Here is a 21,000-nt window from a genome sequence, read left to right on the forward strand (position 1 = left end):
AAAGTGCTAGAAAGCCAAATGAGGTTCCACTGAGACTTGAACTCAGATCGCTGGATTCAGAGTCCAGAGTGCTAACCATTACACCATGGAACCCTGCCTGAAGTGCAGAAAAGCTCTGTGTCAAACTGGCATAAAAGTGTAGTTCTTGGTTAACTGATGGGGATTTCTACAAGGCCAGCCAAATTTTACCTGTAATACCTGCTGCGAATCGCAGCTTGACGTGACCTTGGCAGCACTTCAGAGGTCCACGTTAGTATAGTGGACAGTATCTCCGCCTGTCACGCGGAAGACCGGGGTTCGATTCCCCGACGGGGAGTGAGCAGTTTCCTTCTCTGCTCTGCCTTTCACCTGCAATGACCACGCACACCAGATCCTAGTCAATCTAATAATCTAGTCCCATAATGGGCTTGAAGAAACATGAATTCCACCTGTGCGCTCACAAGTCAAAAAGGTCTTCTCAGAAACAGCTCCCATCAGAAGAGATGCTAGTCTAAGAGAACTATGCTTGTCCAGCGTTTTCTCTGTTTTACGTGCGTCCCTACTAACAAATAAGTTTCTTGGTTTTGTCTTCTGTAGGTTGTGTGCTAGCCAAACAAAGGACATCAAAGAGCTTGTCAACCAGAAGATCAGCTCCCATGACAAGAGATGCTATCTTGAGATCACAATTTGCATTGTCAATACAGCCATAAGTGGGGGAGTGCTTGAAAAATGACACAAATGGGAGTTCCCTCCTTCTCAATAGTCCTACATGATCTGTCATAAAAGTCCACAAATGTAAGAAAGCATTGAAATGCTCCTTTAATTACTACAGGGTACGCAAGCTCAGTTTCTGTAGTGTAGTGGTTATCACGTTCGCCTCACACGCGAAAGGTCCCCGGTCCAAAACCGGGCTGAAACATGGGTCTTTTCCTTCTTTGGTCAAAAGGGAATTGATGTTCACTCTTTAGACAACTCTGCTTGTCCACCATTTTCTCTGTTTTATTTGCATCCCTATTGAGAATTAAGTCTCTTGGTTTTGTCTTCTGTAGGTTGTGTGCTAGCCAAACAGAGGACATCAAAGAGCTTGTCAACAAGAAGATCGGGGCCTTCGGAGGTGGCAACAGGATTAGAAGTGAGAAGAGTGCAAGAGGAAAAGTTGACTTGAGTCAAGGTGGCTAATGAACAATACAGCAGGAAGCTGAAGTGGAAAGTGCAGCAGAAGAGCATGAGCGAGGTTTGGTGCAGCATGAAGACCATGTGCAGATGAGATCAACCAACACAAGAGGAGTGGAATTGACTGGGCCACTAACTTGCTCTTTAACTGACTAGACTCTTATTCCAGCGTGTGCTAATGCTAATGTACCTGTGGAGCAAAGTGCTAGAAAGCCAAATGAGGTTCCACTGAGACTTGAACTCAGATCGCTGGATTCAGAGTCCAGAGTGCTAACCATTACACCATGGAACCCTGCCTGAAGTGCAGAAAAGCTCTGTGTCAAACTGGCATAAAAGTGTAGTTCTTGGTTAACTGATGGGGATTTCTCCAAGGCCAGCCAAATTTTACCTGTCATACCTGCTGCGAATCGCAGCTTGACGTGACCTTGGCAGTGCGTCAGAGGTCCTCGTTAGTATAGTGGACAGTATCTCCGCCTGTCACGCGGAAGACCGGGGTTCGATTCCCCGACGGGGAGTGAGCAGTTTCCTTCTCTGCTCTGCATTTTACCTGCAATGACCACGCACACCTTAATCGCACACCAGATCCTAGTCAATCTAATAATCTAGTCCTATAATGGGCTTGAAGAAAAATGAATTCCACCTGTGTGCTCACAAGTCAAAAAGGTCTTCTCAGAAAGAGCTCCCATCAGAAGAGATGCTAGTCTAAGAGAACTATGCTTGTCCAGCGTTTTCTCTGTTTTACGTGCGTCCCTACTAACAAATAAGTTTCTTGGTTTTGTCTTCTGTAGATTGTGTGCTAGCCAAACAAAGGACATCAAAGAGCTTGTCAACCAGAAGATCAGCTCCCATGACAAGAGATGCTATCTTGAGATCACAATTTGCATTGTCAATACAGCCATAAGTGGGGGAGTGCTTGAAAAATGACACAAATGGGAGTTCCCTCCTTCTCAATAGTCCTACATGATCTGTCATAAAAGTCCACAAATGTAAGAAAGCATTGAAATGCTCCTTTAATTACTACAGGGTACGCAAGCTCAGTTTCCGTAGTGTAGTGGTTATCACGTTCGTCTTACACGCGAAAGGTCCCCGGTCCGAAACCGGGCGGAAACATGCTTCTTTGCTTATGCGTCCTGATATAAAAGTGTCTGACTGCAGGCATTGCTTGAACTTGTGGGCTTCTCCTGCTGTTTGGGACACAGACGAGAGAAAGTACTCAAATCTGATACAGGTCTCTGACATCTGTAACCTTTGGATGCTCGTCTTGCTAAAGAGTTGTCTATGGCTCAAATTTCTGCAAACTCCACAGACTTCCCACAAATCAACACATCTCCAGTCGCTATATTTCCTGAAGATGGAGGCACAGACTAAGCTCTTGGAAATGAGTGGCTCTAGGTGGCCTGCGCAGGACTTGGGCCTATTTTCAGCCAATGCACAAGGCAATGAAACAAATGGGTGCTTTAGGCAACAGTTCTGCTGCCAGAGGTTCTGGGGTTTCCTAGGGCAGCATATGTTGAGCTGTGCTTGCTTAAGTGAACTCCTAAATGTCCAAAGTTTAAGTGAGCCTAACATCGAGACTACAGTTCAGACTCCTTGCTAGAGTGCGTCTGTCTCTTCTCCATGGCTCCTTTTACTTCAAGGCCATGATAGGAACATGCCACCAGATTTGTCAGATTGCGAGATTACTCAGTGAGACACATTGGAAAGCCAAACAAGCTGTCTTTCGGGGTTTCCGTAGTGTAGTGGTTATCACTTTTGCCTCACACGCGAAAGGTCCCCGGTCCAAAACCGGGCGGAAACATGGGTCTTTTCCTTCTTTGGTCAAAAGGGAATTGATGTTCACTCTTTAGACAACTCTGCTTGTCCAGCATTTTCTCTGTTTTATTTGCATCCCTATTGAGAATTAAGTCTCTTGGTTTTGTCTTCTGTAGGTTGTGTGCTAGCCAAACAGAGGACATCAAAGAGCTTGTCAACAAGAAGATCGGGGCCTTCGGAGGTGGCAACAGGATTAGAAGTGAGAAGAGTGCAAGAGGAAAAGTTGACTTGAGTCAAGGTGGCTAATGAACAATACAGCAGGAAGCTGAAGTGGAAAGTGCAGCAGAAGAGCATGAGCGAGGTTTGGTGCAGCATGAAGACCATGTGCAGATGAGATCAATCAACACAAGAGGAGTGGAATTGACTGGGCCACTAACTTGCTCTTTAACTGACTAGACTCTTATTCCAGCGTGTGCTAATGCTAATGTACCTGTGGAGCAAAGTGCTAGAAAGCCAAATGAGGTTCCACTGAGACTTGAACTCAGATCGCTGGATTCAGAGTCCAGAGTGCTAACCATTACACCATGGAACCCTGCCTGAAGTGCAGAAAAGCTCTGTGTCAAACTGGCATAAAAGTGTAGTTCTTGGTTAACTGATGGGGATTTCTACAAGGCCAGCCAAATTTTACCTGTCATACCTGCTGCGAATCGCAGCTTGACGTGACCTTGGCAGCGCGTCAGAGGTCCTCGTTAGTATAGTGGACAGTATCTCCGCCTGTCACGCGGAAGACCGGGGTTCGATTCCCCGACGGGGAGTGAGCAGTTTCCTTTTCTGCTCTGCCTTTTACCTGCAATGACCACGCACACCTTAATCGCACACCAGATCCTAGTCAATCTAATAATCTAGTCCTATAATGGGCTTGAAGAAACATGAATTCCACCTGTGCGCTCACAAGTCAAAAAGGTCTTCTCAGAAAGAGCTCCCATCAGAAGAGATGCTAGTCTAAGAGAACTATGCTTGTCCAGCGTTTTCTCTGTTTTACGTGCGTCCCTACTAACAAATAAGTTTCTTGGTTTTGTCTTCTGTAGGTTGTGTGCTAGCCAAACAAAGGACATCAAAGAGCTTGTCAACCAGAAGATCAGCTCCCATGACAAGAGATGCTATCTTGAGATCACAATTTGCATTGTCAATACAGCCATAAGTGGGGGAGTGCTTGAAAAATGACACAAATGGGAGTTCCCTCCTTCTCAATAGTCCTACATGATCTGTCATAAAAGTCCACAAATGTAAGAAAGCATTGAAATGCTCCTTTAATTACTACAGGGTACGCAAGCTCAGTTTCCGTAGTGTAGTGGTTATCACGTTTGCCTTACACGCGAAAGGTCCCCGGTCCGAAACCGGGCGGAAACATGCTTCTTTGCTTATGCGTCCTGATATGAAAGCCTCTTTTATCAATATAATCATTCTTGTGCACTTTTCAGGGTCCAGGTCATTATAACCTTTTTATCATCAATCAAATAAAAATGACACATCATCTGGATTAATAGAAAGAAAGAAAGAAAAACCCAAAGAAAACTATTAAAAATATTTTATTTATCATGCACAGACTGCTGGACAACAGAGGGCACTAAAACACTGTGCTCCCTGAGCCACAAGTTTGAAGTGTCAATGTGGTAAACCAAATCTGGTTTAGTGTGGGGAAATTCCTGACAAGTTGCAGCAATCAAATTGAAATTCACAGGGAACAAATTTAAAAACTAACAGACAGAAAAAATGACACTGTTACAAAATACGAACACAACAGCCTCATAATGACAGATTTAACCCTCTAAGACCTGAACTCTTCCATGGCATGCATTTTTGATTTCTCTTTGATATTTGGGCTGATTGGGACCCGATGAACGTAAAAACAGAGGATTACCAGATTTTGTTTTTTACCTGATTTTTGTTTCTAAGAAAAAAAAGAGCCACATATGAGGATATTCATTTGAAATTTTGATAGAACAGTAGCAGTATAATGTCCTCGTAAGCGGATATCAGGCCCTTTTAGAGGAAAATTGAGTATAAATACAAAATGTGATGTCCACATATGTGGATGCCAGGTCCTAGGAGGTTAAAGAAAAAAGCTATATACTATTACGTTAATGTGAAAACATATTCCTGATGTTGGACTAAGATGATACAGATGATTACTATTTGCAATTATCAGAGGGACAAAAGCTATGGATTGTTTAATATACATTTTCCATCTTGTGATCAGATTACTGTACAGTACAAGCTCTGTTGTCTCTTCACATTTTCTTGTCTCGATGCATGCTCAGTCATCCAGGTATGTAAATCTCGAAAGGTTGATTGTGATCATCTGGACAAAACTTTTCATCACTCATCCAAGTGACTTCTTCAGTATTTGGGGATTCACAGTGGTGCTAGTTTCGGTCATTGTGTAAATGCACTGTTTATAAGGCTGGGGAAACCTGCAGCCAGCTGAGACTGGAGAAGTCACTTGGATGAGTGACGAAATGTTGCTGCCACTGAAAATGCAACGTCCAGATGAAAAGAATCAACTTTTGGGGATTTGCATTTCCCTCTTAGGATAAATCTTTTCCCACTAACCCCACAACACTAAAGTAATTATTCTCCTGTGTGTGCTCTCATGTGCCTCTTTAAATCCCCTAATTGTAAAAATCTTTTATTACAAATATCACAGCCAAATGGTTTGTCTCCTGTGTGAATTATCATGTGCCTGTTAAGATTTTTCTTATAATTAAACCGTTTACCACAAAGATCACAAGCATACGGGCTCAGCCCTGTGTGGATGCTCCTGTGTCTCTTCAGAACACCTTGTTGTGAAAACCTTTTACTACAAAATTCACAGCTGAATGGTTTCTCTCCAGTGTGGATTCTTTTGTGTGTCTTCAGATTGCCCACTCGATTAAATCTTTTACCACAAATGTCGCAACCAAATGGCTTCTCACCCGTGTGAACATTCAGATGTGTCTTGAAATGAATCCTCTGAGTAAATCTTTTACCACAAACATTACAATCGAAAGGCTTCTCTCCCGTGTGGACACTTCTGTGTCTCTTCAGATCCCCCAGTTGTAAAAATCTTTTACTACACACACCACAACTAAAAGGTTTTTCGCCTGTGTGGATTCTCATGTGCCTATCCAGACTATACTGCTGTCTAAATCTAGTTTCACAAATGCTACAAGTAAACGGTTTTTCCCCTGTGTGGACTCTCATGTGAGTCTTAAGATTTGCGTTTTGATTGAATCTTTGTCCACAAACACTGCAGCCAAATGGTTTCTCTCCACCGTGGCCTTTTGTCTGCGATTCTACACTTTCCTTCACTCTATTAACCAAACAGCTGGAAGTTTTTTTTCCTGAATGATGTCTTGAATAATGTCTCTGAAGACACCCTTTGTACTGAAAGCGTTTACCACACTCAGAGCAGCTGAGCGGTTGTTTGGCAGAGATATGTCCCACATTATCACTCTTTACACCTGAGTCATGTTTCATGCTCTCCTTCCAATCACTACTTTCACTTTCAGGTCCAGACAAAGGCTCTTGCCAATCATCATCATCCTCATCAACAGTGACTTCATTCTCGAAATAGTCTGAAGCTTTTCCATCAGTGTTTGGTTGTAAAAGACTGTTTAGATATGAAGTATTGGTAGGTTCTGGTCCTCCACAGAGCTCTCCACCAGGTTCTCCTTTTATCTGCTTGTATGAGCAGCTGGCTGGAGTCGGTGTCTCTTTGTTATCTTCAGCTGGTTCTTGATGAAGCTCTAAGACTTGAGGTTTCTCTTCCTCATCTTCAGTCTTCAAAGTAACAGCACCCAGACCATTAAGCTGCTCTCCTTCCTGACCGGTCCATAGTTCCTCCTGCTCCTCCTTTATGTGGATGTGGCCTATGTCCTTCTGGTCCAGACTGGGGATCGAGGGAACCTCTTCTTTAACTGGCAACATCTGCTGGACATCTGCAGAAAACACACATCACAGGTGCATCACAGGAAGCTGTGAGCTATGCATTTTTACTTCGAGAATTCTAGTTCTAAGTCAGGGATGTCAAACTTGCGGCCAATGGACCACATCCAGCCCACGATACAATTATATCTGGCCCGCAAGATAATTTCATATGTGAATTATTAATTTTCTTTATTGTGTGAAAAAACATTTAAATGCAGAAGTTCTTTATTGACAGAAAGCTGAGTGTTACAGGTCCGGGCTACTTAGGATAAAAGTGGGTTGTATGTGGCCCCTGATATAAAATAAGTTTGACACCCCTGTCCTACGGTATTACACATCAAGACATAACAAAAACAAAAAATCATCTGCTCTCTACAAGGTTCTAAAATCATTTAAGCGCAGCCTTCTAACATATGACACAATGTCATTATTTACTGAACAAAAACTAAGCCAAACTGCAGACGCAGTGTGTTTAAGCTGTGTATAGCTACATCCTATATGATTCAACAGCTTGTAGAAACAATGTTAGCACAAAAACAGTAAAGTACAGTGGTCCCTCGTTTATCGCGGTAGTTACGTTCTAAAAAAATAACCCGTGATAGGTGAAATCTGAGAAGTAGCCTACTTTCTTTTTTACAATTAGTATAGATGTTTTAAGGCTATAAAATCCCTCACTACATGCTTTATACACTTTTCTCAGGCAGGCATGAACATGTTCACACTTTTCTCTCTTGTTTAAACACTCTCAAAGTTCAAACCTTCGTAGAAAAATAAGTCCAGTATTATAGAATGAAACCAAAGGCACCCGCGTCTGCCTTTGACGGTGCAAAACGTTGTGTCTACATTGTTGTGTTTTTGGGGGATAAAACTTACAAAAATACAGTACAGCACTACAGCACTGCTAGCGATCGAAGACTTGTGTAAATTTGACAAGCTGAATGCATTCTGTACGGTACAGGAGACACGGTACAAGATTGATTGACAATGGTCTACAGCCAATCAGGACGCAGAACACAATGCGCTGTAAGCCCCCCCAAAAAAAGCATGCAAAATTGCACACAAAAAAAATCCACGAAACAGCGAGGCCACGAAAGGTCAACCACGTTATAGCGAGGGACCACTGTAATGGTTTTCTGTCTGGCTGTCGCTGTCCAGTGGAGTATTTTCCATAATCTTTGTGGTTTATTCAGATGACCTTTTCAAATATAAGCCAGCCAAGTTATATTTGTTGAGTCTGTTCATGCTGTACTGTTGTTAACTTTAACATTTAAAATGCTAACTGAGGCCTGTAGGGTCTGACATGTAGCTCTCAGAGCTGCATGATTTGACCTTGAGGTGAATTTGCTGGGATGTCCATTCCTGAGAAGTTTGGCAGCTGTCTTGAATGTTTTCCACATGTGAGTAATCTTTCTCACTACAGAATGGTAGACTTCAAATTGATTCGAATGGACTTCAGATCTTTGAATATAAACCTTACCATACTGATAGGCAGCAACAACTTCTGAGAAAGATTACTTTACTCATCAGCATTGTGCTAACACACACAACCAGTCCAGCAAAATGCCAAAACTTCTGTTTTTATGGAGCTTCTCACATTTAGTAATGATCAGTTACTACCAACTGCATTACTGCATTTTGTGCAATTTCCTTACACTATTTTTCTAGTATATCTAATTCACATTTTCTTTCTGAGCCTAGTGCAGTGAATTTCCCCAGAGTAGCATTAATAAAATCTTTATTTATCTATAACTATGCATTCTCTTCAGTGAGAAGTGGTCGAGAACATAAACCAAAGCACATCGTCTCACACACTGTGTTAGTGCACTGAGTAAAGAAATGACTCACACTGGAATCACACAGCTAATCCTGGCTCATAAATTTCAGTTTCATGGACCATAAAGACAAGCTCCAAGTGTTTCTGGAGCTTTACCTTCTTTACTAACTTCAGATTTTATCCTCTTGTCCATGAACCTCTGAAGTGGTTACCAAATACCTGAATACAGCATCATTACTCACTAATTGTTGTGTTTTATAATTTAGTTTCTGCTGTTTGATCAAGAGAATGAGTTACATGTAAATGAAACAAATGAACGTCACCCACCTGCCTGTGCTTCTGCCAAACCTGATGTAGCTGATGCAGATACAAGGGGACACAACCTGAGACCTCTGGGGTCGTCCTGTTGGAGGATCTTTAATCGAGACATTGCAACTCCACTTGTGATTTTCAGGTGCAAGCTGTAATGACACAAATGAGCCACCCGAACATTTACTCATTCATTCTCAGGCAGTAGAGGGGCTCAATTACCAATCAGAAGCTCGATGGATATATCCATGACTCCTCTGGTCTGTGCTACTGTGTTATTCTTGGTGCATCTGTCAAAGTGCAAATGTTAGATTAAACTGAGATAATCTGGCAAGAGTTGCAAAACGTTATGAATTCACTGTATCACTGTTACTGCCAATAATTTAGAGCCGCCCTGGGTCCTTTAACACGTTAAATTAATTAAAAAATAAATTCTAGTCCAGATAGCAGGTCTATATTTTTGTGTAAAAGCCCTCTTGTGCTGGCCGTATCCATGACCGTGTGGCTGCTGACTCTACTGGGAATAAATTACCTATCCAGCAGAAAACAAGTGAGTCCTCTTCAGCTATGTCCACGTGGAGGAGGTGACCCCAACATGTATTTCTTTTCCTCCTTCATGTTTTTGCTCGTTTGGCGGCGACAGCTGACGCCCGGTTTTATTTATTGTGCTAAATTAGAACTGTTACCGTCTCAGTGTCTCAAAACCTCGTTATACCGTACAAATGATTCTAATTATTATTCGGCACCGCAGGCTTCCCTGGTGAGAGGATGAAAACTCGTCTGGAAGCTCCGCACAGTCTCAGGACGGACAGCTTCCTGCCCGTCAGTCCAACATTTATTTGTTCCCCCTTACAACACGGTATAATAAAAGGTTCCTAGAGCCGTTTTTTTTCCTAAACCAAAAAGATTCCTGAGGAATGCACGAAGAAATAATTGTTAAAGTTTAAAAAGTAAAATTAATCTCCAGTTCCGATTCATGCAAAACAGTCTTTGTGGCGAAAGAAATCCTAAGAAGTCATTTTAGTTTGAGGACAACATACAGCCAAATCAGGTTCACTGTTTTTCATTTATTTTCTGTTTCTACTTTAAATATAAGCTGAACAAAATATATTAAATAAATAGTTAACTGATGAACAGTTTTCCAATTTCAGGCTGTTTGACATCATTACAAAGAAATGTTACGACAGTATCTTTGGCTGGCCATCGGGCAACTGTGTTTGTCTCTTGCTTTAACTCTTTATCATTATTTGAACCCTCATGCAAAAAGCCATTTCAGAATCACAAACATTTAATTTGTTGGGTTATGACCGATGGTCCCTTCAAGTGTATAATATTTAAATATTGCACCTGGAGCTAATATGAATAGTTTTATTTCTTACTGTACAAATAAAACATAATTTGACATTTTTAATTGCACTTTAATCTTGAAGCCAGTAAAATTTAAAAAAAAAAAGCAAAGTATGACTCCACCCATGAAACTCAGATTATATTGAGTGTACATCTCATCAAATGTGACCTTTACCGAATTCACTCCGTCTTTCATAATGAAAAGTTTTTATCTTTGCTAATCAAACGGCATTGTGGATGGAAAATTCCTAAGCAAGTGAAGTAATCTTTGTCTGCACAGCAGTCATCAAAACAGGGTGAAATTCTCTAAATACTAAAGAGTAGTGCTTCCTTTATTACCTCCTTTATCTTTATAAACTGGACCATCCTTTATGCTTCATCATCTCAAACATATATCATGGAGACAAGTGACAATCTTTTAAAAATATATATTTATGTTTTGTACTGTGGAAAAAATATGTTCTAATTGTGAAATATGCTTCAGTTACATCCATGTCCTTCACAGTATGATATAATTAACCTTTGACCTTGAGGAAACATTAGTTCTCTAACTTTGGTCTCAGGTTGAGGCAGATGAGCAAAGGTCCAACACACCTCATGAAGAAACAGACACTGGCAACTAAAACATCAACTGCCCATGTAGCAGTAAGTAAACCTGTAACACTGTCAGACCAGAACTGGTTTAATGGTCCAAGTTCATAACTGATCAGGACAAATACGAACAGTTGAGAACATTTTATTATTTTGTGAACATTCAAACTTCCTCCAAAAGTTGCAATTTAAAAGACAATCATGTAGCTAAAAATTAAACTGAGTCTTTTCTTCCTCATTTCATTTTCAATGACAGAAAGACGATCTGCTTCCAGAACCTCCAATAACGACAGGTGGTCAGTTTTCTGAAAACCACTGAAAGAAGATTATACTTAAGCATCTCCAAACTGGTTCCCTTGGCAGAATTAGTGTAATATTGCATATTTAAGACTAGTTCCAAATAATGTCATGACATTATATGATGTGATTAACACTAGAACCATAGTGGGGAGGAGGCAGATTGAACTGGTACCTGCTTCACCGTGCCTACACCATTTTTAAAATACCAAAGGATCAAAATAAACCCCATTTGGTGGCTCTAGTGGTAAGTGTGAGAGTGTTTTTGAACTCATGATGAAAGCAAATTTGGACACAATAACAACTTAAGATTAAAAAAAAAAGAAAAATAATTTAGTTATGTGCTAACATAAAAATTCATCACTACTGACATTAATGACTTTCTATAACACACTGAATCTCCTCTTGTGCAAATCTTTTACTGCAAGCGCTACCATTTGAGTGCTTTTGGTTCTTGGTGTGCTTTAAAATTTGTATTTTGGCTACACTCTCATCCACATAAACCAAACAGCTTGAAGCCCTTTCACCTAAATGACTTGTCATCTTGAGTTGAGCAAACTCGAGAGCAGGAAAAGGATTTTTTGGGCAGTGTTACATCCCAGACTCAGGAGCCCTGATCTCCTGCTAACCATTTTCTTCAGTTTCAGGTTCAGAATCTGACAATGGTTCCTGCCAGTCACCAACATCATCATCATCTTCATATTTATCATCAATACTGACAGTTCCAGCATTATGTGGCTGTAAATAACTATTGAGATCTGTGTTTTTGCCTGGTTCTGGTCCCCCACAGTCCTCCCCATCTGTTTTCTGTTCAGCTGGGACACTGGGTGGAGGCTTTGTGTCAACATTGTCTTGATGAAGCTGTGAGAACTTGGATTTCTCCTCCTCCTCATCTTCACTCTTAACAGGAACAGCAGTAATTGGGTACATGGTGATTTTAACCTCCTCCATCAAATATAACTTCTTGTCTTCGCAACCAGCCAGAAGTTCCTTCTGCTCCTCCTGTACATGGAGGGGCTCTGGTTCCTGGTCCTCTTGGATACAGGGAATCTCTTCTGTGTGCTCAACATCTGCAGGAAAAAAAGAACAACAACCAAATATTGACTAATTCAAGAAGTTTGGAAATAACTGGTAAAATCATAATTCAATTCTGATTTTATCACCCTGTGAAAACAAGTTTCAATATGCATATTTTAATGTGCACTTCTATTCAGTTTATATTATATTATTTATATAGTGTCAAACAGTCACCTTAAGGCACATCATACTGTAAGGTAAAGACCCGACAATGACAGAGAAAATGCCAACAATCAGACAACCTCCCATGAGCAAGAACTTACCATCAGTGGAAGGAAAAACTCCCTTTTAACAGGAAGAAACTTCTGGCAGAACCAGGCTCAGGGAGGGGCGGCCATCTGCCGCAACTGGTTGGGTCAAAATGTTTTTCAGAATGCTGCTTAGGCCCAGTCTTTCAGAAAATAATAGCTGACACACCCTTCAGCACATCCATCTACTGTTCTATTAAGCCTCATGAGAAATGATCTCTGTGGAAGGGAACCTGTCAAGAAGCTATTGTTAATGAAGGGAAACAGGGAGAGGCTGAGGTATCAACATTTACACAAGAACTGGATGAAAATTAGTGGCAACGGGTCTGATGGAGGGAATTTGAATTTGAAAATGTTGGTTCAAATCATCAGCAGACGATACAGAGGTGGTCAAGAGAGAGGTGCAATGGTGAGAGTCTAGAGCCATCTGTAAAACACGGTGAAGCTTCTGTCATGGTTTGGAGTTGCATTACAGCCATTACCCAGACCTCAACACCACTGGAGCGCTGTGGGACCATCCCAGCAGAACAGAGCAAAAGCCAGAAACATGCAAAGAAGCTTTGACTGTTCTTTGCCTGAAGAACTATTCCTGAAGACTATTTAAAGAAATTACAGAAAGCTGCCTCAGAGAGTTCAAGCTGTGTTAAAGAATAAAGATGGTCGCGCCAAATACTGACTTTCAAGCCTGTAAGAATTGTTCAAACTCTGGTTTTGTCTCATATTTCCATGTATGTTCGCAGATATTTCAATAAACCCCTGCACACATGTTCAATTTTTCTAGCAAAGTATAAAGAAATTGACTTCTGCACAGTACTGGACATGAAATACATTTCTTTTTTCCCTAAGAAGTCTAGCTTCCCACATCTAACACAATTTAATATGATGATATTTGCATGTTTCATATTTTAGTATGTATATCAAGGAATAAATATTTACAATTACAATTTAAATGTGACCTCAAAATTCAGAATTTACTCAGTGGCCACCTATGCTCCACGACATGAGTAAAAGCAATTTTTAAAGCACTTTGTCAACCAGTGGCATCATGTCCATGTAGCAGGTCTTGGCAGTGCAAATGTTATGCAGTTCTCTCAGAAGCCTGACTGCAATATGCAAAAGTTTAAAAATCCGTGAAATGTAAGAATTTTGGAACGGTTCCCCAATTCTCATCTCCAGTTAGAGCTAATATTGGAAAAAAATCCATATGACACCCAAACATACTGGAGACACTGCTATTACAAAGTGATTTAATATACTTGATGTACAGTAAAAATTGTTTACACAAATGTGTGTCACTTACCTACACTTCTTTTCATCTGCACCATTTCAGACGTGGCTGGTACCAGTTTTGGGGACTTTGAACCCACGGCGGTGGCTTCCACCAGGCAAACGCTCTTTTCTCCAGTGTGGACACTCATGTGCCTCTTCAAAATCCCAGATTGTGTAAACCTTTTACTGCAAACATTACAACCGAATGGTTTCTCTCCTGTGTGGACTCTCATGTGTGCTGTAAGATTTCTCTTACACTTAAATGTTTTATTACACTTATCACAAACAAACGGCCTATCTCCTGTGTGGATGCTTGCATGTCTCTTTAAAATAGCTTGCTCTGAAAATTGTTTACCACAAACGTCACAGCTATATGGTTTCTCTCCTGTGTGGATTCTGATGTGCGTCCTGAGATTTCTATTACAATTAAAGCTTTTGCCGCAAACATCACAAATGAACGGTTTTTCTCCTGTGTGGACTCTCAGGTGTCTCTTAAAATGGTTCCTTTGCCTAAATTTTTTACCACAGACAATACAGCTGAATGGTTTCAAACCAGTGTGGACGGCCTTGTGCCGGTTAAGATCGCCGAGCTGTGCAAAATGTTTACTACAATCACTGCAACCAAAGGGTTTCTCTCCTGTATGGATTCGCATGTGTCTATCGATGGTATACTGATGTCGAAAGTTTTTTCTGCAAACATTACAACTAAATGGTTTTTCTCCAGTGTGGATTCTCATGTGTGCCTTCAGATTTCTTTTACTGGTACATTTTTGTCCACAGAGATCACAGTTCAGTGGGTTCGCTTCTCTTTGATTTCTGGCCTGTGATGCAGCTTTTTGCTTTCCTCTAAAACACGCACTATTAACCAAACAGTTCGAAGCCTTTTTTGCTGAACGGCGTGCCACATGCCTCTGAAGAGACTGCTTGTAAACAAACTGTTTATCACACTCAGAGCAGGTAAATTTCTTTTTGGCGGTTTTACGGTCCACATTGCCTTTTACTACTGACTCAAGTGATTTCTTCTTCTTTAAACCCTTCTCATTGTTTTCAGTCCCACATCCACAATCTGACAAAGGCACCTGCCATTCGTCACCATCAATACTGACATCGGTCTCATAGGATTCTAAAACTATTCCATCAGTTTTTGGTTGTAAATTAATATTTGAATCCAGGTTCTTGGCTGCTTCTGGTAATCCACAGTTATCAGTTTCTGTTTTTATCTGTTTTGCTGAGCTACTGGTTGAAGGCTCTCCCTCTGTGTTGTTTTCAGATAATCTCTGATGAAGTTCTGAGGACTGTGACTTCTCTTCATCGTCTTCAGTTTTCACACAAACAGCTGTGATTAGGACCTTGGTGATGTCAGCCTCTTCCTGCCCATCCAGCAGTTCCTCCTGTTCCTCTTTAATACAGAGGATGTCTGGATCCTGTTGGTCATGACTAGGGCTGCAGGAAACCTCTCCTTCAATATGCAAGAGATGTCCAGGTGTTGCCGCTGTAGCTGAAACACACACACGATTATGGAAACATATGACACAAATCCTATTAAAGTTTTTAATATTACACAAATGATTTTGGAATCTAACACAAATTTTAAAATGAAAAAAAAAAACCCACACACACACAGAAAACAGTGTTTTGGGCAGTGTTTTCCACTGAAAACAGTGGTCATAGTTACATATTAAATATTTGTTGTATATTATAGACAGACTGATGTATGTCACTTACCTAGATCTCTTGTGTCTTGTGTTTGAACCAGCTGTGATGTGGGCCATGCAGATATGGCACCAGCCAATCGGAGATCTCTGGTTTGATCTGGCTTAATTCCTGTGTGGACGCTCATGTGTCTCTTTAAAATTCCTGGCTGTGAAAAGCTTTTTTTACAAACATCACAGCCGAACGGTCTCTCTCCTGTGTGGACTCTCATGTGTGTCTTCAGATTTCTCTTACAGTTAAATCTCTTACAACAAACATCACAACCAAAGGGTTTCTCTCCTGTATGGACTCTCATATGTCTCTTGAAATGAATCCTCTGTCTAAATTTCTTATTGCAAATGCTACAGCTGAACGGTTTCTCTCCTGTGTGCACATTCTGGTGTCTCTTCAGAGACCCTGGATGGGAAAATCTTTTATTACAAACATCACAGCCAAACGGTTGCTCTCCTGTGTGGACTCTCATGTGTCTGTTTAGATTATACTGATTTCTAAAACTTTGTTCACAAATCTTACAACTAAATGGTTTCTCTCCTGTGTGAACTCTAATGTGCGTCTTAAGATTTGAGTCTCTCTTAAATTTCTGTCCACAGAAATCACAGCTGAATGGTTTCTCTTCTGTGTTTTCTGTCATCTGTGAATCTACAGTGTCACTGTCTTCAGGTCCAGAATTGGATAAAGCCTCCTGCCAACCATCATCAGTGCAAACTTCAGTCTCATAAGAGTCTAAAGGCTTTCCATCAGTACTTGGATGTAGATCACTGTAAACATCTGGGTACCTGGTTGATTCTGGTCCTCCAACAGTTTCTGTTTTTATCTGTTTGGCTGAGCTGCTGTTTCGAGGCTCTGCCTCTTTGCTGGCTTCAGCTGGTCCCTGATGAAGTTGTGAGAACAGAGGTTTCTCTTCATTACCCTCACTCATCACAGCAGTGATTGGGACTTTGGTCATTTCAGTGTCCCCTAACCCATTTAGCTGCTCTGCCTCCTGAGTCATCAAGAGCTCCTCCTGTTGCTTCTTTATGTGAAGGAGGTCTGAGTCCTGCTGGTCCAGATTAGGGATGCTGGGAACTTCATTTTCAATCTGCAACATCTGCTGGACATCTGTAGGAAGCATTAAAACACATCTGTACATTATGCTCAACTGTCACTTTGCGTAGTCGCAAAGAGCCATACCAAATTTGTAATTTCTTTAGTATTTATTTTTTTTCAATGCAATTTGAAATTGATTTGTGATTTTGGGGATATTGGGGAATGACTTTGATATCCATAAAACAGACACCGACACTGTGCTGGTTAGAGCTCGGCTGATGGAGTATTTATAACACCAATACAAATATTTGGCAACTTTAAAAAAAATCAGATGTTTTATTTTCTTCAGACACATGATATCAAAACAGCTTTTCCTAACACTTATTATGCGTAGTTATTCATCTACTCTGTTCAGATCAGCTGGTTGCTGTGTTTTTGGTGTTCCAAACATGTGCATTGCAAACAGGGAAGATGCTTTTACTTTACTTTATTTATATAGCACATGTAAAAACAATAAAATGTTGGACAAAGTGCTGTACAAAGATTTTAAAAAAGTAATTAATTAATAAAAAAAAATGCAGACTGCCCTCTGGTGGACTGTCTATGCAACAGCAACACTTATAAAGTGTTTGAACTGTGTTCCTCTTGTCTCTTCTTTACTTGTTCAACTTTCAAGGATCATTTGATTTATCAGCCATTCTCAGTCTGATTGGCAAATAGCTAATATCAGCTGATATTATCAGGCCATTGATAAGTTTTAGTAGTAATCAGGCAGTCTCACTTTGTGATTTACATTTAAAATAAGAGTTTTAACAACTGAAAAAAATTCTGATAAATAATGAAAAGCTTTTCAAAAAAAGAATAAACAAATCTACTGTATAAAATGATTAGTGACAAGTATAGATTATTAATTATCACTTCACTCTTTAATAATGCTTAATTAACACTTATAACTAAGTGTTATTCAATCATATTATTATGGTGTCACTCACCAAGATCTCTCCTGACTTTTGCAGACTCAGACCCGAAGCGTGTGTGGTCATCAGGATGAAGGCTCTTTATTCGAGGCACCTCCACTGCAGAGCCCCTCACAGCTGGCTGAAATTATGATTGCACAAATGTCAATAATAAGTCGGTTACTCAATATAACCACTAAGAAGCCTATGTGTACTCGTAGATAAATTGTCACTTGGACAAGAAACAGTGATCGTAAAACAAATTACACGATTTTTTTTAAAGTGCCAATTGTGTATATGGGAATATTTTATGTGCAAAAACAAACAGCTGTTTGCTTTTAAGTGTTAAAAGTGTCAAGTAAGATTTATTAAATACATGCAATAAAACACAGACAAGCTCATTCATTTTTATTTTTTTATGAAACCTCAAAAGAAATAGTTTCACTTTAAAGTTGCCTACAATGTGTTTACGTTCCCTCTCTGAATCGACAGTTGCCTATTGCCTTTATTCATCTTCAAAAACCAGACACACACAAACCAGGGCCTGTATTCACAAAGCTTCTTACACAAAGAATTATTCCTGATGACTTAATTCTAATAAAGTTATGACATTTTCTAAAGATGTTTCTGTAGAGTTTAGACTAAACCCTAAATCTCTTTTTTAATTTTTTAAAAAGAACCCAATGTGAATTATTTTTTTTTAAATAGGGTAGTTCACAAGTTTCTTAAGTTGAGTGGCAAATGGTAGAAACAGAACCATTCTCATGCTGAATGGCATGAAGTTAATGAAACGGAATAATTTGTGCAGAGATGTTTGTCACTAGTCTAATAATGGATACCTTTACAAGTCTTAAACATCATAAATCAGGTACTTTTTACACGTGAGATCAAATCTGTCTGTGTGCAGCTCATGAACTAAAATCAGTTCCCCACCCCCTCAACTGCTCTCTGCAGTGGGCTGGTTTCAGTCGTTATGCAAATGTACTGTTTATAAGATTGGGGAAACCTGCAGTCAGCTGAGACTGAAGAAGTCACTTGGATGAGTGACGAAACGTTTCTCCCACAAAATGCTACATCCAGATGAACAGAATCAACTTTTGGAGATGCTCTCTGCAGAGTTTTCAAATACTAATGAGCAATAAGAATAAATGGAAAGATTTTCAGCAGGACTTTTGTGTAACTTGCTTATCATTTTCACATTTAGCACAAAACATTGATGCCAGATGACCCAGCGCGCAGCCTCAGATCCTCAGGAGCCAGCCCTCCTATCGGGTCCAAAATCTAAAGGTGACCTCGACTTTGAAAGAACCTGCTGAGCAGATAAGGCTCACAGAATCAGTAATCTCCTTTAAATTACGTCTGTAATTCTCATTCTCACCCAAAGCACTTAGTAAAGTTAATTTCTAGTGTTTCTGCATATATAAAGTGCGAGGTTACTGGCTTGTGATTTGCATTCATATGGTGCATATGAATGCAATGGCAGCATTTCTGTGATTAAACCTTTAATTTTCACTCTTCAATAAACAGCCGGTTATCTGTGCAAAAGGACAGAGTGAAATAAAACGCTCTGAACTGCTCTGATATCCTCTAAGACTTTGTTTCGGCTCAAACACAGGACCGAGTTTAAGCCTGGGTCCAGATCACGTGTTAGCCATAAAACACACCGACTGTGTTTGGAGTCCCTTGAGAACAAATAACGAGGATAAATTCCAAAAATCCACAAAACACTTTTTCTTGTGCCAAAAAGTGATCGAATGGCAAAAACTGATTTCCAAAGTTTCTGTATGTTTTCTTAAAGTGTAACATCTTCACGTATATTGGTAAATAGACTTCGGTGAATATGGTTTACAAAGTGGTTATATGTTTTAAAAAAAAGAAAATAAAATAAACTGATTTTCAAGTATCTTTATAACTCGGGGTTATTGTACTTACATTATAACCAATCCGGTAATTTTTTGTCAACTTAAAATATGTTTACAGAACTATTGTTATATTTGTTGTCATTTCTGGTGTCCTCTTGGTCAGATTACTCTTTAAAAAAAAAAAAACATTTTAATGTCAATGAGACTTTTTTTTTAACTGGATAAATAAAGGATATACCAGAAATCGTCTTTTTGCAGACGATCATTTTTAGGCACAACACCGGTCCATACAGGTAAAATCGGGACACCTGTTTGCTGTCAGATATTCGCAGGAAGGCTCATTTACCTGTGCAGGAGGAGGAAACAGGCAACATCAGCCTGCCCGTCTTCCGCGGGGTCCTCCCGGGCGAGTTTCATTTCTGATCTCCGTGTTTTCGCTCCTTTAGTTTACGATCCTCCTTTCCTCTGATTGTAACTTCTCAAACCTCTAAAGCACACGATGCGTGACACGGAAATGAGGAGAAATTCCTCTACAAGCGAAACACAACACACGGCTAGTCTGTCCGACCTTTGTTTTGTTCCCCTCCGAAACACAGCGCACCCAGTAGACGGTTCCTACCCCCGTCATCACCCGCAGTAATTTACTGAACAGTAATGCATTCAGCTGACAAAAATATTCCTGTTGTTATTAGTCAATCAGATATTTCCCCCAGAAATCCTAAAAAGTCTTTTAATATAGTAAATAGAAAATAAAAAAATCAATGCCTGCTCTGTTTTTCTTCGACTTTCTTTGATAATTTTCTTATAATTTTGAACAATGCATTATGCTTCAATGTGGTCAAATACTGAAAATAAGAAAAGAAAAGAAAAGGAAAGGAAAGAAAAACAAACATTTTTATCATTTTGAGTGCAGTGCTCATTATCATGTTCACCAGCAGCCATCAGAAGATAGGAACCCTGTGGTCATGAGGTGATTGACATGGTCAGTAACAACACTCAGGTAGGCTGTGACATTTGACTCCCAGCTGTTACTAAGAAGCCAAACAATCACCTTCAAAATCCCTTAAACTGCTTTTCTTTATTCTGTTGCTCAGGTTCATCTGCAGCGGGTCATTTTGACCATGTCTACATAGAATAGAATAGCCTTTATTGTCATTGTACAAAGTACAACGAAATTGGAGTGCCACTCCCTTGGTGCAAAATGCAAAATAAATATAAATGTAAAATATAAAAAGTACAATAAAACAACCATAGTACTCAGACAATAATAAGTACAATATATACAGGATAGCAGCATAATATAATGATAGTATGAATAGCAGCATAATATAGTGACAATGGCAAGTATAGTTAAGCAGGTTTAATTGTTTTGTGCTTATTTACTACGGTGATAGCTCTGGGAAAGAAGCTATCCCTGAATCTGTTTGTCCTGGTTTTATGTGACCTGTACCGTTGGCCTGACGGTAATAGTTCAAACAGTTGATTACTGGGGTGAGAGTAGTAAAATGCCTAAATGCAGTGAGTTGCTGCTTTATGACTGGTTAATTAAATATTTGCTTTAATGAGCAGCAGAACAGGTGAACCCAACAAAGTGGCCGGTCAGTTTGCTAGTGAACGAAACACTTAGAGATCAGTGGTACCCAAGCTTTTTTGCTAGC

General features: G+C 40.0%; 2 protein-coding genes and 9 non-coding genes across 11 annotated transcripts; 6 read left to right on the forward strand and 5 right to left on the reverse strand.

The window, feature by feature from the left end:
- Nucleotides 1–21: 21 nt before the first annotated feature.
- trnaq-cug (transfer RNA glutamine (anticodon CUG)) lies at nucleotides 22–93 on the reverse strand. The gene has a single exon. It is a non-coding gene; the product is annotated as a tRNA-Gln (tRNA).
- Nucleotides 94–825: 732 nt separating this feature from the next.
- trnav-cac (transfer RNA valine (anticodon CAC)) lies at nucleotides 826–898 on the forward strand. Its single transcript has one exon. It is a non-coding gene; the product is annotated as a tRNA-Val (tRNA).
- Nucleotides 899–1,372: 474 nt separating this feature from the next.
- On the reverse strand, nucleotides 1,373–1,444 carry trnaq-cug (transfer RNA glutamine (anticodon CUG)). The gene has a single exon. It is a non-coding gene; the product is annotated as a tRNA-Gln (tRNA).
- Nucleotides 1,445–1,595: 151 nt separating this feature from the next.
- Nucleotides 1,596–1,667, forward strand: trnad-guc (transfer RNA aspartic acid (anticodon GUC)). Its single transcript has one exon. It is a non-coding gene; the product is annotated as a tRNA-Asp (tRNA).
- Nucleotides 1,668–2,189: 522 nt separating this feature from the next.
- trnav-uac (transfer RNA valine (anticodon UAC)) lies at nucleotides 2,190–2,262 on the forward strand. Its single transcript has one exon. It is a non-coding gene; the product is annotated as a tRNA-Val (tRNA).
- Nucleotides 2,263–2,877: 615 nt separating this feature from the next.
- trnav-cac (transfer RNA valine (anticodon CAC)) lies at nucleotides 2,878–2,950 on the forward strand. Its single transcript has one exon. It is a non-coding gene; the product is annotated as a tRNA-Val (tRNA).
- Nucleotides 2,951–3,424: 474 nt separating this feature from the next.
- trnaq-cug (transfer RNA glutamine (anticodon CUG)) lies at nucleotides 3,425–3,496 on the reverse strand. The gene has a single exon. It is a non-coding gene; the product is annotated as a tRNA-Gln (tRNA).
- A 151-nt stretch (nucleotides 3,497–3,647) lies between these two features.
- trnad-guc (transfer RNA aspartic acid (anticodon GUC)) lies at nucleotides 3,648–3,719 on the forward strand. The gene has a single exon. It is a non-coding gene; the product is annotated as a tRNA-Asp (tRNA).
- Nucleotides 3,720–4,241: 522 nt separating this feature from the next.
- trnav-uac (transfer RNA valine (anticodon UAC)) lies at nucleotides 4,242–4,314 on the forward strand. The gene has a single exon. It is a non-coding gene; the product is annotated as a tRNA-Val (tRNA).
- Nucleotides 4,315–4,477: 163 nt separating this feature from the next.
- Nucleotides 4,478–9,773, reverse strand: LOC102785982 (uncharacterized). Its single transcript, XM_006793265.3, has 3 exons — nucleotides 9,489–9,773; nucleotides 8,975–9,108; nucleotides 4,478–6,884 (listed from the first exon to the last, which is right to left on the reverse strand). The coding sequence occupies exons 2-3, from the start codon at nucleotides 9,075–9,077 to the stop codon at nucleotides 5,536–5,538; spliced, it is 1,452 nt and encodes a 483-aa protein (XP_006793328.2). The 5' UTR covers nucleotides 9,078–9,108; nucleotides 9,489–9,773; the 3' UTR covers nucleotides 4,478–5,535.
- Nucleotides 9,774–11,527: 1,754 nt separating this feature from the next.
- Nucleotides 11,528–19,896, reverse strand: LOC102789308 (uncharacterized). Its single transcript, XM_087844952.1, has 5 exons — nucleotides 19,689–19,896; nucleotides 17,517–17,622; nucleotides 15,511–16,596; nucleotides 13,817–15,283; nucleotides 11,528–12,261 (listed from the first exon to the last, which is right to left on the reverse strand). Exons 3-5 carry the CDS (start codon nucleotides 16,583–16,585, stop codon nucleotides 11,816–11,818), a joined length of 2,988 nt encoding a protein of 995 aa, XP_087701078.1. The 5' UTR covers nucleotides 16,586–16,596; nucleotides 17,517–17,622; nucleotides 19,689–19,896; the 3' UTR covers nucleotides 11,528–11,815.
- Nucleotides 19,897–21,000: the final 1,104 nt, after the last annotated feature.

This window comes from Neolamprologus brichardi, chromosome 8 (assembly GCF_056152115.1).
Source record: "Neolamprologus brichardi isolate AB-2024 chromosome 8, ASM5615211v1, whole genome shotgun sequence".
In the NCBI taxonomy this organism is placed as follows: Eukaryota; Metazoa; Chordata; class Actinopteri; order Cichliformes; family Cichlidae; genus Neolamprologus; species Neolamprologus brichardi.